General features: G+C 51.7%; 1 protein-coding gene across 15 annotated transcripts in view; it reads left to right on the plus strand.

Annotated features, from left to right (window-relative positions):
• The window catches only part of Lrp8 (LDL receptor related protein 8), a 68,074-nt gene that overhangs the window by 39,995 nt on the left and 11,253 nt on the right, over nt 1-16,826 (plus strand). For 2 of the 15 annotated variants that reach the window (XM_036177645.1, XM_036177652.1), the window contains exons 5-16: nt 1,804-2,178; nt 2,937-3,062; nt 3,918-4,040; nt 5,902-5,940; nt 7,100-7,219; nt 7,292-7,417; nt 9,984-10,158; nt 11,988-12,215; nt 13,344-13,462; nt 13,690-13,829; nt 15,148-15,289; nt 16,159-16,311. In XM_036177645.1, the coding sequence (XP_036033538.1) occupies nt 1,804-2,178; nt 2,937-3,062; nt 3,918-4,040; nt 5,902-5,940; nt 7,100-7,219; nt 7,292-7,417; nt 9,984-10,158; nt 11,988-12,215; nt 13,344-13,462; nt 13,690-13,829; nt 15,148-15,289; nt 16,159-16,311 (1,866 nt within the window). The remainder of the gene's footprint in view (nt 1-1,803; nt 2,179-2,936; nt 3,063-3,917; nt 4,041-5,901; nt 5,941-7,099; nt 7,220-7,291; nt 7,418-9,983; nt 10,159-11,987; nt 12,216-13,343; nt 13,463-13,689; nt 13,830-15,147; nt 15,290-16,158; nt 16,312-16,826) is intronic. The other 13 variants (XM_036177651.1, XM_036177653.1, XM_036177657.1 and 10 more) reach the window with 11 other exon arrangements.

Raw genomic sequence — 16,826 nt, forward strand, 5'->3', positions numbered from 1 at the left:
CTCCAGACTGAGCCTGCTACTAGACCATGAGACTGGGTTGAAATTCAGGAGGGTGTGTGCCAGACACTTGCCCATCTCTGCCTCTCAGAGCATCTCCTAGCCATCCTCCCTGGTCCAGGAGCAAGGCCATCTCCTCCTAAGGCTTCTGAGATTCCAAATGTGGAGGATTGATGGGTCTGAAGCAGGAAGTGTGTGAACAGGGATGAGGGTCCTGCCCAGTGGCTGCACTTCAAAGCCTCAGTGATGGCACTAGCTTCAGCTGTGATAGTTTTGTGAGAACTCATCCATCCATGCCAGTCCCCCTTTTTTTCTCGACATGCCCAACCTTGTAATCAAACGATTGTTCCAGTTTAACGCTATCAACCACTATTGCAGGGAATTGGGGGGGGGGGGTGTACCTGGCTAGGGCATGTTGGGACAGGGACATCTCCTGTTAGTTATAGGACCCAAGGGTGAAAAAGGCTTATCAGGCTCCCTGTGGCCTGGGCAGAGAAGGAACCTCCCTTCTCCAGTTCTCTGAGCCCCTTCCATTTGTGAATGTAGGGAGTGGAGTCCCTGGGCCTGGGTAGTGGGATCTTCCAGTTACTGTCAAACCCAGAACCTCGCTGAGAACCCAGTGTTAGGAGGCACTTCCTGTCAGACTCAGAAGACAGACTCTTCTCTCCCTGGGTATGTGAAGCTGTGTCTAGACAGGCAGGAGGGTGGCAGCAGCAGCAGCATCTTGGGGGATGTGGCACCAGAGAACACATGCTTTTCCCTCTGATGCCCCCACATCCCCAAAAAACCAGAAAGGGGGGAAATGCAGCTGCCAGGAACTTGGTAGAGCTGTCAGAAGAACATGACAAGGTCTGCATACATTGTAACACTGAAGACATCACTTGATTTTATGTTCAGTAACAATGAAAATTGACATCTTGTCACCAGAAAATAGATACATGGGCCCTGGGCGCCCCCATATGGAAAGATATGGAGCTGCTGCCAAGATGTTTGTGGTCATAGCCACAGCATTCCTGACCCACCTGAGCCCCGAGGCCAATGTCTCAAGACATGAAAGAGGAGGAGGCGAGGGAGTGGATGCCTTGAAAACACTCCAAAAAGAGAGGGAAAACAGACAGACAAGCAACGGGAAAGCTGAGGGGCTGGGTCAGAGTAGGAAGGAAATGCCCCAAACCCGAGTTCTGGTTCTTCTGTTTCAATGTGACCCTGAGCAAGGTGCTCCCCTCTCTGAGCCTCAGTTTCCTTATCTTGAAACTAGCACCTGGGCGGCCTGGTCTCTAAGGCCTTTCCTGTGACTCCAGACTAGCCTACCAGAGAGAGGAAGCCCTGGTCCAGACAGGGCCAGGACCTGTTCTTTACTGAATTCATCCACACCCACATCCTCCAGAGGGCTCTGTGCCAGTCCTTAGAATAATGGGGTATTTAGAAGGACATGCGCGGTGGCTGAGAAAGGCACGTAGGCAGGCTGGGGCAGAGGGAGATTTCCTAAGCAGGGAAACGAGAAGCATGGGTCCGCTGAAGGTGGAATTTGGACCCGTGCAGGGGAAGATGCAGTGGCTACAGGGCAGACATCCTGTGGACTTGAAGTTCAGGAAGGGCAAGTGTGGTTCAAGGTCAGTTAGCGTGACTGAGCCCCTGCTTGGAAGTGGCAGTCTCTCATGCCATGCTCCCCGTTCAAGTCTCCAGCAGGACCTATTCCCGCCTACAGGTGAGGGTCAGCACACCCCCGTAAAGCCCGTAGCAGGATCTGGGCTGGGTCATGGGGGATGGGATCCGGCCGGCCGACCGGCTCTCTGTCCTGCGCAGTGTGCGCCCCGCACGAGTTCCAGTGCAGCAACCGCTCCTGCCTGGCCTCGGTGTTCGTGTGTGATGGCGACGATGACTGCGGCGACGGCAGTGACGAGCGCGGCTGCTCGGACCCCGCCTGCCCGCCCCGGGAGTTCCGCTGTGGAGGAGGCGGCGCCTGCATCCCCGAGCGCTGGGTCTGCGACCGCCAGTTTGACTGCGAGGACCGCTCGGACGAGGCAGCCGAGCTCTGCGGGCGAGCCGGCCAGGAGACCACGGCAGCGGCCTGCGCCCCGGCCGCCCAGTTCACCTGCCGCAGTGGCGAGTGCATACACCTGGGCTGGCGTTGCGATGGCGACCGTGACTGCAAGGACAAGTCTGACGAGGCCGACTGCTGTAAGCCCCCTCCGCGCACCCAGTCCCACCCAGAGCCTGCTGATATGGCCCTCCTACCCGGAGTCCATCCCCTGCTTTAACAGAGACTTACACTGGGAGAATGAAGTGACTTGCGGGAGGTCACGTGGCTGCTAAGGAGCGGAGCCCAGATCTGACCCCAGAAGCCAGGCACCAGTGTCTCAGCTCTGTGGCCATTCCATCACACCTGTTGCTGCCCTTCCCTGTAAGGGGGAGTCTGGCACTGGTCCCCCTGCCCAGAGACCTCTGTCCTAGGAGTACCTCCGTGCCGAGCCTGTCAGTCTGCTGACTGTCCCTGCTGTGTTGGGTCCCTGATGGGACTTTGGCAGATCCCTGCTGCCTTCTCCGACAGGCGCCACTCACTCACGGGGATATTCTCATCTGTCCATTTCTCCCCCTCTGCACCTGAGCTTCTGGAAAGGGGCTTAGTCTCCGGGCTCCCCACCAACACCCAGCACAGTGCCAGGCTCAGGAAGGGTGGACTGAGCACCAGGACTCAATGGAAAACCACACATCTGTGCTGAGGTGGTGGGCAGGGAAACGGGACTGGAATGCTGTGTGACCTTTGGCAAGGCCTTCCCCCTCTCTGAGCTTCAGTCTCCCCATGTGTACCCCAGAGATGCTCTGAGGCCTCCTAAGCTCGGTCACTGTTCCATTCTTTCCGGGGTGGATGTGGCATGAGGCCGTGGGGAAAGCTCCTAGCCCCGCGCTGGTCCTGACCTCCTCTTGCCCTGTTTCAGCAGCACCAGGACCCTGCAGTGAGAACGAGTTCCAGTGTGGGGATGGGACTTGTGTCCTTGCCATCAGACGCTGCAACCTGGAACACGACTGCCCAGATGGGAGCGATGAAGCTGACTGCCTGCAGGGTGCGTGAGCTCCAGGCAAGGGTTGGCATCCTCTTGAGGATGGAACCTCACTCAGCCTGAGGAAAGGCCCTGTCACCCTCCCTGGCTTGGAGAAAGCAGAGTTGGGGGAGTTCTTCCCTTGATCTCTGAGATACCCTTCAGCATCACTTACTTGCCCATTATCACTGGGGTTCTGGGGCACAAGAACTGGACTTTTTTTTTTTAAAAGATTTGTTTATTTATAATGTATATGAATGCCCTATCTGCATATATACCTGTATGCCAGAAGAGGACATCAGATCCCACTATAGATGGTTGTGACCTCCCGTGTGGTTGCTGGGAATTGAACTCAGTTCAGTGTTCTTGACCACTGAGCCATCTCTCATTTCTTGGGCTGGTAATTAAGGACTTTGTAAAAGCTGAAAGAGGGCTAAGGGACGTGAAACACGTGGGGAATCTAGCCTCCCCACTGTCCACACCCAAGGCTTTCCTGACTAGTTCTTAGACTGAGCAGAGGCTGAGTCCTGTCCTTCACAGAGTCCTCTTCTAAGGTGGTGCTGCTGGTCACCACCCGCCCTACCGGGATGGAGGCCCTACCCACTAGTCATGGGGAGATGGGAGACGGTCAGCCCCTACTCAGTCTCTGTAGAGCTGCTGCGCGGTCTTTCCCAGAACAAAGACTCCTGCATGAGTGGATGAGGGTCTGTCCTGTGGGAAGAGCTTCTACAGACCCTGGCTCCACTGTCTGTCCTAGGGTCCCCTAAGAGGTCTATTAGGGCTGGCTGGCGCTTGAACTCTGTTCATTTCCTGCCCAGCCTTGCCCCTTCCCACCCACTGTCTCACAGGCACTGTCCACTCTCTTGTCTGGCCCGACAGAGTCAACTTGTGAGGGTCCCCGCAGATTTCAGTGTAAGAGTGGCGAGTGCGTGGACGGCGGGAAAGTGTGTGATGATCAGAGGGACTGCCGGGACTGGTCGGATGAGCCTCAGAAAGAGTGTGGTATGCTACCTGTCTACACCTAACCGCTGAACTAATGTTCTCACCGTGCTCCCTCCTGGCATCCAGGCTAGAGGCCCTCTACCTGTTCTGACCCTCTAGACCAAGTGCTATCCTGTGGCCTCACTTTGGGCCATTTGCCACTGGTATCTCTTGTTCTGGATTACTGCAGAGCTCCAGGGACCTTTTCCTTTGAAGTCTAGATGCTCAGAGATTAGGCTGCTTCTTACAAAATGGGCCTCCTCACTCTGCCATATACAAACTGAATATGTGCCCTCTACAAGTTTCTCTCCTCCTGTGTCCCTGCCCTGCTGATCTAGCCATGGCCTTGGTCCTTGAGCTCTTCCAGTCCCTGGCAGGACACCCTGCAGAGTCAAAGGTTGGGAGAAGCCAGGGAGCTAGTCAGGAACATATTCATCCAGCATCACTGCTCAGGCCAGGCCTGAGCAGGAGGGGAGGCTACTCCCAGCAGCAGGTAATGTCACCATTCTAAAGCTTGAGAGGCTGGAACTTGTGGGAGAGCTCAGACTTGCAGTCTAAACTAGAGAGAAGTAGGGTGAGCTAGCTATCCAGTGACTAGCAAGAGCAGAGGCTCTGAGCTAGAGGTGGAGGAGGAGCCCGGTGTGTGAGCAGAAGAGTTTGTGCATTGTCTCTGCTTGTCTCGGGACAAACTTTCAAAGAATTGGACAAAGGAGCCCCCTGAAGACAGAGTCTAGGTTGGCCCCTCCTTGTCCTCCCTCCTGGAAGACTGCCCAACATCTCACCTCCTGGGTACTCAGAGGAACATCCTGCCCCAGAGCTCCTCGGGATGAGCCTCTTCGCTCTCCTGAAGACTGAAAGTGGAACCAGACTGAAGGAAAGGAGGAGTTTGCTAAGCAAAGCTAGCTGAGCCTCCCTCCACCCGGGCTTGCAGGAGACCGACACTCTGCTGCCCCCAGACACAGAAGGGATCTGGGAAAAGGAGGACAGGGAAGCAGGGGCAGCTGAACCTAGCTTCCCCACACTCAGATCTGCAGTTATCCAGGGACTGCTAACCTGCCAAACTTTCTTCTGCATGACGTGCTAGTGAGAACTATGTCCTCGTGTGTGTCTGTGTGTCCTTTTGTCTGTGCTGGTCAAGAGACCAGTGTCTGTATCTGCATCTCTGAATTACTGCACTCATGCATCTCTGCCTGCATTTCCATGTCTGTGGAGCCTGCAGACTTGTCTGTGCCTCTGCAATAAGCTACTATGGGTATGTGTGTGTATGCATGAAGGTGTGTGTGCATGCAAGTGTGTACTGTGCTAGGGAAAGTGACGTCAAATGCTATTCAGGCCTCTAGACCACCCTATCCTCTTCCTTCCTCTCCCAGCTCTATCTACAGACTACACAGAACTAGAGAGGAACCGAGACTCTCTTCAAGGCCTTCTCGAGGCATTGAATTGGGGCTTCCTAGCTTTTCTCCTCCCAACCTGTGTTGGCCTTGGGTGCTCCATACCTTCATTCATCAAAAGTCACAGTCATTTTGAGCTCTTCCTGAGCAGCACCACCCCTACACATACCACTTGGCTAAGTGTCCAGTAAACAGAACTGTGGGGTTGCTACTACCTACCAAAGAGAGGAAGGAAGCGGGTGGGCGCACAGTGAGGCGGCGAGTGAACACGAGAACAAGTGAATGGATGATGCTCGTGGAATGATAAAGCCCAAGACAGGTGACAGAGGGTGTGAGGACCAGAATGATTCCCAGTGGCAGACCTGCCAGCAATCCCTCTGAAGCTACGGTGGCTCAAACCACCTCCAGAAGATGGGCTTCCCAGGGATGGGCCTGACGGAGCCCTCCCAGTCCCCCGAAGTCATGGGATTGCTGTGGTCTTGTTCTTTCAGTTACACCAACATTCCAGGGAAACAGGAGGAGGCCCAGGGGTAATGGGGACATTCCCTAAGCATGGCTCCAGCTGGAGGTGGGGACACCCACAGCTGTGCATGGCCTGGGATGGATGGGCAGCTCAAACCAGCTGTATGCATGGCCACAGCTGGTTCCACTCAGCTCTGCTTTGCTTGGCTGGCTGGAGTGACATTTGCATGAACCTGTGGGCAGAAGGGAGGTGTGGCGCTCTCCCCTGGCTTGTGGAATTAACTTTCTGTGATTCTGAGCTCAGGAGATGCTGTGAGACTTGGTAAGCCTTGGTTCTGGCCTTCCCCTAGAACCCTCCAGAAGGTAGTGAGGGAGTGAAGAATGAGGGAACCAGATCCAGATGGCCTCTTGACATCCCCTTAGTAATCCTGGTCTAGGCTTGTGGCAAGGTAGATGAATGGGACCAGGCCAAAGAGGAGCTGAAGGAGCTCCACTGTAAGTCCTGGTAGGAGAGTCCTGACTCGGCCACAGGCACACGTAAAGGAAAGTCTGCTCTAGAGACTCAGCCGTGGTAAGTAAGGGCGCTCCGCATTATCTGACTCGTGACTGGCAAACGAACTTGGGGCCCCGCCTTGTGAAAATACGGAAAGGTTGGGGACCAGAAGTCAGCACTTTACAGAGATCTGAGGGAGCCCCTGCCCCATGGCCAGCCCCACAGAGCAGAGCTGGGAGGAGAGAGCTCCTGTGAGGAAGAGATTCCTAAGAGCAGCACCATTCCAAAGTGGCATCACCTGCCTTGGGGTGAAGCCGGCTCCTTGAAGCTGAGAATGGGTGTGCAGAGGCATTCAGAAAGCATTCCTGGGGCTATCTCAAGGGGTGAACATAAGCTTAGAGGTTAGAAGGAAATGTTAGAAAAAAAATGTGTTTGTGAAAGACCTCAGAGCTCCAGGGAAGGCCTAGCTACCTCTAGTCTGGTAGTGGATGGAGCTCTGGCCTAGGCGGACAAGACTGGCGCTCTCCTTCCACTGGCTCTGTCTTGCCCAATCAGGGACCTGCCCTCTGATCCTCCTCCTTCCCAGCCACCTGGCTACTGAGGTAAAGGTTCAATGCAGCTTCCTGTCTTCCTGGTTCTGTGGGAGTCTGCTGCTCCAAGGCTTTGCTTTGCTCTGGGCCACTTCCCTGCCTGTCAGAAGAGTTCAGCAGCTTGTGTCCCCCACCCCCATTTAGGGCTGAACGAGTGTCTGCACAATAATGGTGGCTGTTCCCATATCTGCACTGACCTCAAGATTGGCTTTGAGTGCACATGCCCAGCAGGCTTCCAGCTTGTGGACCAGAAGACCTGTGGCGGTGAGCCCTCCCCCATCTGCCCAAGCAGATACAGACCCTCCTGCCTGTTCTGACGTCTGCTCTTTCCCACAGACATTGATGAATGCCAGGACCCAGATGCCTGCAGCCAGATCTGTGTGAATTACAAGGGCTACTTTAAGTGTGAGTGCCACCCTGGCTATGAGATGGATACACTGACCAAGAACTGCAAAGCTGTAGGTACGGACTTTCTAAGGAAGAGGGAACAACTCCGGGGGGGGGGGGGGGGGGCGGGCGGTCTGTGAAGCACCAGACTCCCACGCATGTGAGAAGTGGTTAAACACACAGACACACAGAAAGCAGGTTGGTCGTGCACAGTGCTCAAAATACAAGCGAACATGACATGCACAGTGTTCTGCACGCTAACACCCATGATGTCCTGTGCGGCTCTAACCATTTGCACAACACAGTGTATAGGCACAAATGTGGGCCACACAGCCAGCATAGGCAGTTCACATGAAGAGCATGACTATGTATTGATCCATTCAGTCGACCGAAGTAATTAATTCTTTATATTAAATGCAATACCATTGCTGTAGGCACTAGAGATTCAGTCAGCAAAAGACAGAGACACCCTTGTTAATGATTAAGACAGACAAAAAAGAAGAGAGATAAATAAAATACAGTGTATGGCAGGTAGCAAGTAGGGCTAAGGAGAAATAAAGTAGGAAGATGGAAACGTCTGGGAGAGTGGTCGGTTATGGTTTTGAACAATAGTCAGAGAAGCCCTCACTAGATAAAAAGGACATTTGAGTGACAACCTAAAGAGGTGAGGGATGAGCCCAGTAGTTACTTGCAGGAATGGCATTCCAGAATGAAGGGAGAGAAAGCGCGGGGCTGTGACTGGATGGTGAGGGAGCTGTGGGGAAGCTGGCGTCTTGGAACAGGAGGCTAGTGAGAGGGGAAGTCAGAGGTGACTCGGCATTCCCCACAGCCTTCCAGACTGTTGTAAAGACTGACTGCATTTCTCCTGCGTCTGAGGGAAGCCCTCACAGCGTTCTGAGTGGGAGGGAAATGTAACATTTAAGTTCTGCCTGGCTTCCCTGAGCACTGCAGAGGGCCCGTGAGAAGCCATGTTACTGCAGTACTCCAGGAAAAAGGCTTGGGACAGGATGGCTGCTGTGGGTACTGAGAAGTGAACAGATGTGTGTGTATTTTGAAGGCCAACCGACTGGATTTGCTTATAAATTGATGTGGGATGCTAGAGAAAAATGGGCCAGAAGATTCCAAGGACAAAAAACTTAAAAACAAAAAAGGAATTGTTATTTCAGGACATGAGAACGAGGGTGAGAGAGGCAGGTTTGGGAGGAATGTAGACTGTTGGACATATTGAGCATAAGGGAACTGTAGCTCTCCACATGGAGGTATTGACAAACAGCTCAGTAAAAGTCTGGAACTTCACACGAATCTGTGATAGAACACATAGATTATAGTAACACAGTAGCTACAATACTTGACATGAAACCCATAGATCCTGAAATATTAATGTATAACATACATTAAGACATCACATGTAACCTGTCTTGTCTTCTATATGGGACATGAGTAACATGGCCCATATAAGTGCAGAAGAGATAACATACTGCATATATACACCAAATCCATACCTGCGAATATCTAAGGTGCAGTTATAAAAAAAATCAAATCATAAACACAAAGGTCCCTGTTGCTGACACAGTTCTCATTAAAATTCACAAGTTGCCAGCTTATCACTTCAGAGAGGTAAAGTCATGGCAGTGTTTGAGGTGAGGAAAGTTCTGGTTCATTGGTGACAGAGCAGGCCTAAAACCTAGCTTTCCATCTGACACTTCCTGCACTGTGAGCCCCATTATCCCGACTGTTTGTATCACCCCTCTGCCTTGAGATAGTTTCCATCACCACACACAACATATTTTTGTGTACACTATATGGCCCCAGTTCCTACATAGCTCTCTACTGGGCCCATCCTGTCCCCATCCAGCCTGGCACAGATCACAGAAACAGGGACCAGGTGGCTGGCAGATATGTGTACTGGAAAACACGGGAACTGTGTCTGAGGATTGTGTGATGCATCTCAAAACCACCTGGGGGTGTGGCAGTGCAAAGTCCTTAAAGGCCTCTGGGATGGCAACCTCCAGCAGGAAGTCAAGAATATCTAGGTCTCACATGATCTAAACCTAACTCTAGAGCCCACAAATAGGTTTGAGCTATACAAGGCCAGTTGTATGTTCTATCCAGGGCATGTATGTGATCTTGTCAGATGCCATGTATATCCTGTCTCTGTAGCTGGCTCAACAAACTTAACCCAGCCTATCGTTCAGGGATCTTTATTTGCTCCGGTGGGCCATCCTGGCAGGGTGACAGGTGGAGCCCCAAGCAGAAAGTGTAGTGACTGCTACAAAGAATCACACTCTGGGACGAGAGAAAGACTTGAGAAGGGCCGGCCGGGGCAGTGAAGCTTGGTGGGGAAACGCAGAATGGCAGGTAGTTCAGCTGGAGTCCAGGACGGGAGAAAGGTCAGTGACTAGGCAGGCAGCAGGGTTAGGCTGCGAAGGCCGCGGTGTGGGCGTGAGGACTCGCGGGGACCTGTATCTAGTGGAGCCCAGAGCTTCTGCTGTTCATTTTCTCACCTGCCCTTCTAGCCGTGAAGTAGGACGGTAGTTCCTGCTTCATAGGCAAACGAGGCCTCACCCGGCACACTAATGGCGGGAACATGGTCTGTATGGACCCCTGCTTCCTCCACTGACACTGCTTCCTTGCATGGCAGCTGGCAAGAGCCCATCCCTAATCTTCACCAACCGACACGAGGTACGCAGAATAGACCTGGTGAAGCGCGACTACTCGCGTCTCATCCCCATGCTCAAGAATGTTGTGGCGCTGGACGTGGAAGTAGCTACCAATCGCATATACTGGTGTGACCTTTCCTACCGCAAGATCTACAGGTAATGGCATGCACCCTGCAGCCAGGCCATGAGAGGCGTGAGGGAGGGGCTGTTTACAGAGAAGAGGAAGCATGGCTGCCACCTCTGGGGACAGAGTTGGGCTTGAGAAGGGGCACAGGATCACAATGGCAGTAGAAGGACTTCACCGACTGGACCAGCATAGGCTGAGAGCTGTAGTGGGAAGAAGACAACATTGAGCCCATGTCCTAGATGGTGTCTGACCCCTGGTGGCCTAACAGTGAAGTACAGGACAGAGGAGAAGGGAAGTGCTCTCCATGGAGAACTACATACAGGCCACTTATCTGTGTTCTGGACCCTGAGGACTCAAGATGACTAAGATCTGATCTCTGTCTGGAGGGTCCCATGTATATTAGTGGGCCACCTTCTTTGCAGTCATGAGATGAAGGTAGAAAGGAGACCTCTCACCCAATTTGGTGGTTGGGAAAACTTCATGGATCACTGGCTGTGACCTCAGCAGTGGACTTTAGCACTTGGGAAACTCCTTGGACAGTTGAGAAAGTTCTCTCTTAGGTCTGTCTCAGATGCCATATCTGGCCTCTTTGGACAACCAGGCATTGGGTAGACACTGAGTCACTGTAGAAAGAAAGATGGGGTAGGTGGGTAGGTGAAGACAGAAGCAAATCAAGTGTGATTTACTGACAGCTGGATTCCTGCCTCTCACAGCACACGTGCGCATACTGAGTTCATGCCTTACGTACACAGAAGCAGCTAGAGCCTGTCCAACACACATGCCTGGGAAGCAGGGTCTGAATGAGGCATTACCCAGACTAACTCAGGTTAATTTGGGGAGTCTCAGGAATCTGGCTTGGGGTTTTTATCCGCTGTGCTGCTCTTTCATTTGGGACACATAGGAGATCAGGAATTGGGGGTTGGGCAGTCTGTGGTTGAGGGACAGGAATAGGGATGAGCAGTTTGCAACAGTTTGAGTAGAGGTACCCATGGGCTAGCTCAGAGTGCTTTTCAGTCTGGACATTAAGAGCATGCCAGGACTGCAGAGTCAGAACGATGGAGGACAGTGGACAGTGTGGAATGATAACATGGAGAGAGAATGGTGAGGGTGTGGGAGGGAAACGGAGACCTGAAGGGAACAGCATTTGAGAAGCAAAGTCTGCCACTGGTGCCCGTTTGTACGGTCGGTTCTCTCTGCACTGTGCAGCTTTCTGCAGACCTCTTTATCTCACCTCTCCTGTCCTAGGCTCCCCCAGCTTTCCCTTCCTTCATTCCCTTCCTCTCACATCCATCCATTCCACAGGTGCCACGCTGAGCTAACATCCCCAGCTATGTCCTTGAACTCAGTCAGTGACCGGCCTCACCCTTGCCCCAAGATAAAATCTTTAACAGTGCACTCACAGCCGTCAGGATGTGGTTCTTGCCTGCACTTAGTTCCAGTTTTACATCCCATAAGCCAGCTCTACCGCAGCAAACACTGCATCATTCCAGAACATGCTTACTTCTCCACTTACATATACTGGTCTCTCCGTGTGTCTGGCTTCATCGTTTGTGCCCTTGGTGATCTAGTCCTTCAGGACTCAACCACAAGGCTTCTCCCACTCTGCAGGATGATGCAGTCTCCATTCCCCGCTGCCGTAGCTTCCACACTGTATTGCATCTGCCTGCAAGCTTCCTCCCCCACTCACTGAGCTCCACCAGGCCTGTGTCCCTCCCCTGTTGAGTGGAGATTAGTCAAGTTCCTCTCAACCCCACTGCCATGGCGCAGAGAGAAGACAAAGGGGGAGGGTTGCAGAGGCAGCTCCACATGGGCCCAGGGGTGGAGCATCTGCCCATGGCCAGCCCTGCTTTCTCCTAAGCGCCCACATGGACAAGGCCAGTATCCCGGACGAGCAGGTGGTCCTCATTGACGAGCAGCTGCACTCTCCAGAGGGCCTGGCGGTGGACTGGGTCCATAAGCACATCTACTGGACTGACTCAGGGAATAAGACCATCTCAGTAGCCACAGCTGATGGCCGCCGCCGATGTACTCTCTTCAGCCGTGAACTCAGTGAGCCCCGAGCCATTGCTGTTGACCCCCTGCGAGGGTGAGTATTCCCACCCACACTGTCTATCTCACCAGTGTAGGTGTTGTTCTCATGGGTCTGTTGTAAGAGCTGCTGAGGGGTCAGAAGCCTGAGGGCCAGTCAGACGTAGGGAAGAAGTCCAGACGGTCCTCATCTATTTTTCTCCAGCCATGATATTGGGCATTAGTCACCAGAGATCTCCCTGGACTCTTGGCTCATTCACTGTCTCACTGGAGTGGCACATCTTGGAACACTGCAGGACTAGAGATTCCTGGGAGTAGCTCCCGGGGCGGAGGCCCTTTAGGCTTCTTAGGTGGGTATCTGGCAGTGTCTTAACCTTTTTCAGGGACCAAGAACTCATTACTTTTCATGGAGACTATTTCATTGTGGGATACCTATCTACCCCATTACACCGTGGAGTTTTTCCTCATAATTCCAAATCTGCCTCCTTATAGCTTTCCCCAGAGGGAGTTACATAAACCATGCACTCAGCACAACCAGTAAGATTCAAAGACTAAGGTCACTGGGGCTGATCTGCTCCTACCCCCTCACCTCTCCCCACCCTTGTTGCTCACTGTGTGAGCTCCTTACCACCTAGGCTGCTTTATTCTGGCCACACCTGGGTCGGGGGTTAGGAATCCTGAACAAAACAATACCTTCTTCCTCCCTCAGTGGAAATGGTCCTTCTTCCTCATCCTTGGTTGTTAAAAAGGGATAAGAAACCCTCTTGAGTTGAGGTCAGCTGTTGAAAGCACCCCATGGAAGAGTGAATCAGTAACAGTGGGCTACTCTAATAGAAACGAGGGTCTAGGAGCAGGGAGCTGAGTTAGGATGGTCATCTCCTTCCATCTGGAAATCGGGAGAGGTTTGCAAGGATCCTTCCCGCATAGATGCTCTAGGGCTGGGCTCACAGGCTGTTCAGCTGAGACTGGGTTGATTGGGGGTAAGCTGAGCTTCTCCAGGCTCTCATGAGATGAAGGATAAGGTGCCTTAGTCCTAAGATTTGATAGTCCCAAATATTTCAGAGGTTTCCCCATTAAATATAATCCTCAACTATTCACTGAGGATGTGAATCACTGAGCCTTTGTGACTCAGACCACCCCAGCTGTCCCAGACAAGAAGCTAAATTTGGGCTCTTCTGTCTTTCAGGTTCATGTACTGGTCTGACTGGGGGTTCAAAGCAAAGATTGAGAAATCTGGGCTCAATGGTGCAGACCGGCAGACACTGGTTTCTGACAATATCGAATGGCCCAATGGAATCACCCTGGGTGAGCCTTGCCTATCTACCTGAGTTGGGAGCCTGCGTTAGAACTGGTCCTGACAACTGTTAGGAGTCCCATGGGTCTTGTTTCAGTGTCCCCTCATGGTGGCCAAGTGTCTTTGTTCCCTCAGGCTAAGTTCAGTGTGAGGCCTGGGAATGTGGGTAGAGAAGAGTACAGTAGGGCAGAGTTGCAGCTGCAATCACTGGTGTCTGACGTGATCCCTCCTCCTCAAGACTTGCTGAGCCAGCGTCTGTACTGGGTGGACTCAAAGCTGCACCAGCTATCCAGCATTGACTTCAACGGAGGCAACAGAAAGATGCTGATTTTCTCCACTGACTTCTTGAGTCACCCTTTTGGGATAGCTGTATTTGAGGTGAGCCCTAAGGGGGTAGGCATGACCCTGCTAGGAATCTGAAACCTAGAAAAGGCTTCTTCAAATAAGATGTTTCTCTGAGACTTGTCCAAAGGGAAACAAAAGAACAGGAAGCCAACTGACGTGCTTGTATACACTGGAGAGCTGCCTACATGGGCTCTGCAGCCCTGCCTGACAGCCTTTCCTGTGCTCTCTCCCCAAGAGCCTTGCTCAGAGAATGTCACAGGAAAATTATTGCCCACATCCTTAGTAGCACTTATAGGTAGCACTATATCTCATATCAAGGCACCTAACCTAAGGAGGAAAGGGAAGGATTATGTGTTCCTTAGACTCGTTTAGTATAGAACACATCCTGAGAGATGCTATGCAGTTCAGCTCAGTTCTGTTGACCTTTGCCGAATCCTGGGGTCATAGAAGTAAATCAGACACTCTCAAGAAGATAGAGTCAAGAAGCCTATCTGCCTTGACCCTATCATCCTTTCTACTTGGGGAATAAGAAAGCCAGAACCTACCAGAGTTTCTTACTGAGAAAGGAGATAATGGCCTGTGGTAGGCAATGCAGTGTTTCCTTAGAGCAGCTTCATTCAGTACTGCTTGAACTTGTGAGCAAAGTATCTCCTCCAAATCAAGCCCCTGCTTCAGTTTAAGTGGACTGGACATGTTTGTGTACTTGAGCATTTCCCTGGCATGTGTAAAGTACGTGTAATGTGCATGTATCTACATAAATGCACCAGAGTAAAAGTGTACATTCCCGAGTATAGCTTTATGTGTATGCACACTAATAGAGGAACTTCATGAGTATGTCTTTGTGAGTATAGATGGACCTGTGGGGTGTATCTGGATCTGTGGACAGGATGCATGGTTGCACCTGTAATTGTGGATTTGCCTACAGATTCATTCCAAGCGTCTATGGACTAACCATATAATCTTGTGTGTATCCTTGCAGGGGGCCCCGCAGCAGCTACCCTTCAAGAACTCACACGTACCTTCTGATCTTAGTCCTAAGCCATGGGAATGGCACTAGTTAAGGAGATCCAACCTTGGTTTCCTTTGGCTCCAGGAAATCAGCCTAGCTCAGCTGTAGAGTAGGTTTGGCCTTCTGGTGAAAGCACAGAATTACCAAGTAATCATCTAAGAGAGTTGGAAACTAAGAGAGTTAGTGTCTTCGTCAGAGGCAGAGTCCTCTGAAAACCTGTGGACAGGGTACGAGCTCTGAGAAGCTGTCTGTTCAGTTCTTCCTGATTTGGGGCTAGGCCCTAAGACTGGGATCATGAGTTGGAATTCTGGGCTCCCTAACCTTTACATCTGTATTCCACAGGACAGGGTATTCTGGACAGATCTAGAGAATGAGGCCATCTTCAGTGCAAATCGGCTCAATGGCCTGGAAATCTCCATCCTGGCTGAGAACCTCAATAACCCACATGACATTGTAATCTTCCATGAGCTGAAGCAGCCAACAGGTAAGTAAGCCTTCCCTGGTCCCTGGTTGCCTGCCTGTGTCCTCTCCTGCCTCTGGCAGGCTGTGTCTGCTTCCATTCATGCCGTGACCCCGCATCCCCAGGAATACAATTATCCCTCTTGTAGAGCGTGTTGCCTTTGTTTCAGCCTCTGTGTGAAGCAAGGCTAGGAAGAAATGAACACATACGTTTCCTAGTTTTGTTTATTATTTTTCTCATTCAATAATCAAGTAAACTGAAGCTCAGAGAGAGGAAACGGTGTTGACAGATGGAAGAACAAAGTCTAAACTCAGGTCTACCTGACTGCACGGTTCCACCTGTCGTGCCGCTTTGCAGTGACACAGAGTAATGTGCCTTGAGGCCTACTCAAGCCAGGTGCCTCACTGGGGACAGATCTAGTCCTCTTACTGCTAGGTTGTCTCCTCTGTCACTCTAACTGTGACAGGTATCGGCTGCCAGGAGAGGGACAGCAAAGGGGGCAAGGAGTCAGTTTGGCGCCTGATTCTAGTTCTAGGAATTTAGAGAAGAAAGAGATGGCTTGAAACATAGAGGAGGAAAAAACAGAACAAAACAGCGGTGGTGTGTGTGGGGGGGAGTCAGTCTACCTCAATTTAAAGTCTGTCTCCACAGTTCCTAGGGTTGTGATTTGTACATTTGTTCTGAGGTAGGCTTAGCTGCCAGTCGGGAGCATCGAACACTTAACTCTCAGAACTGTAGGAACTGAATGAGAGTAGGAATCAAGTACCAAGAACTGTGCTGGTAGGTGTGAGCAAGTCCAGTTGGTGGGATCTCATTATTGGTAGACAAGAGGACCTGGCATGGCCTGTCAGTGTCCCAACATTGTGTCTGTCTGCCCCTCCCCCCGCCATCAGCTGCAGATGCCTGTGAACTGAGTGCCCAGCCCAATGGCGGCTGTGAATACCTGTGCCTTCCTGCTCCTCAGCTCTCCAGCCACTCTCCCAAGTACACGTGTGCCTGTCCTGACACGATGTGGCTGGGCCCAGACATGAAGAGATGCTACCGAGGTTAGTGACAGACATTGCCCTTGGCTTCTGGGATATAATCTGCTCCTGGTTTTCCTCCATCTTCCCTGGTTGCTTGTTACATTTGCATATTCCTCTTTTTTAACCCTCCTTGGATGCTTGAGTTCCTGGGAGCCTTCTAAGGCTCTCCCATCTCCCAGAAAAGTGCACATATGCATAAAGTATTTTAAATTCAACTTTCAGGAAGTTTCTGGAATCCCCTGAAAACTTCAAGTTAATGGGGCTGGAGATGGCTCAGTGGTTGAGAACATTTGTTGCTCTTACAGAGGACCCTGGTTCAGTTCCTAGCATCCGTATGGTGGCTCACAGCCATCCTAAACTCTAGTTCCAGGGGATCCAATCCTGATGCCTTCTTCTGACCTCTGAGGGCACCAGGCAAGCACATGGTACACAGGCAAAACACCCATAGATATAAAATAAAATAAACAAAATCTTTTTTTAAAAAAAGAAAGAAAATCTCGAGTTAGAAGCTCCCGATCTCCACTGACTGTTTCTAC

Source organism: Onychomys torridus, chromosome 2 (assembly GCF_903995425.1).
Source record: "Onychomys torridus chromosome 2, mOncTor1.1, whole genome shotgun sequence".
Lineage (NCBI taxonomy): Eukaryota > Metazoa > Chordata > Mammalia > Rodentia > Cricetidae > Onychomys > Onychomys torridus.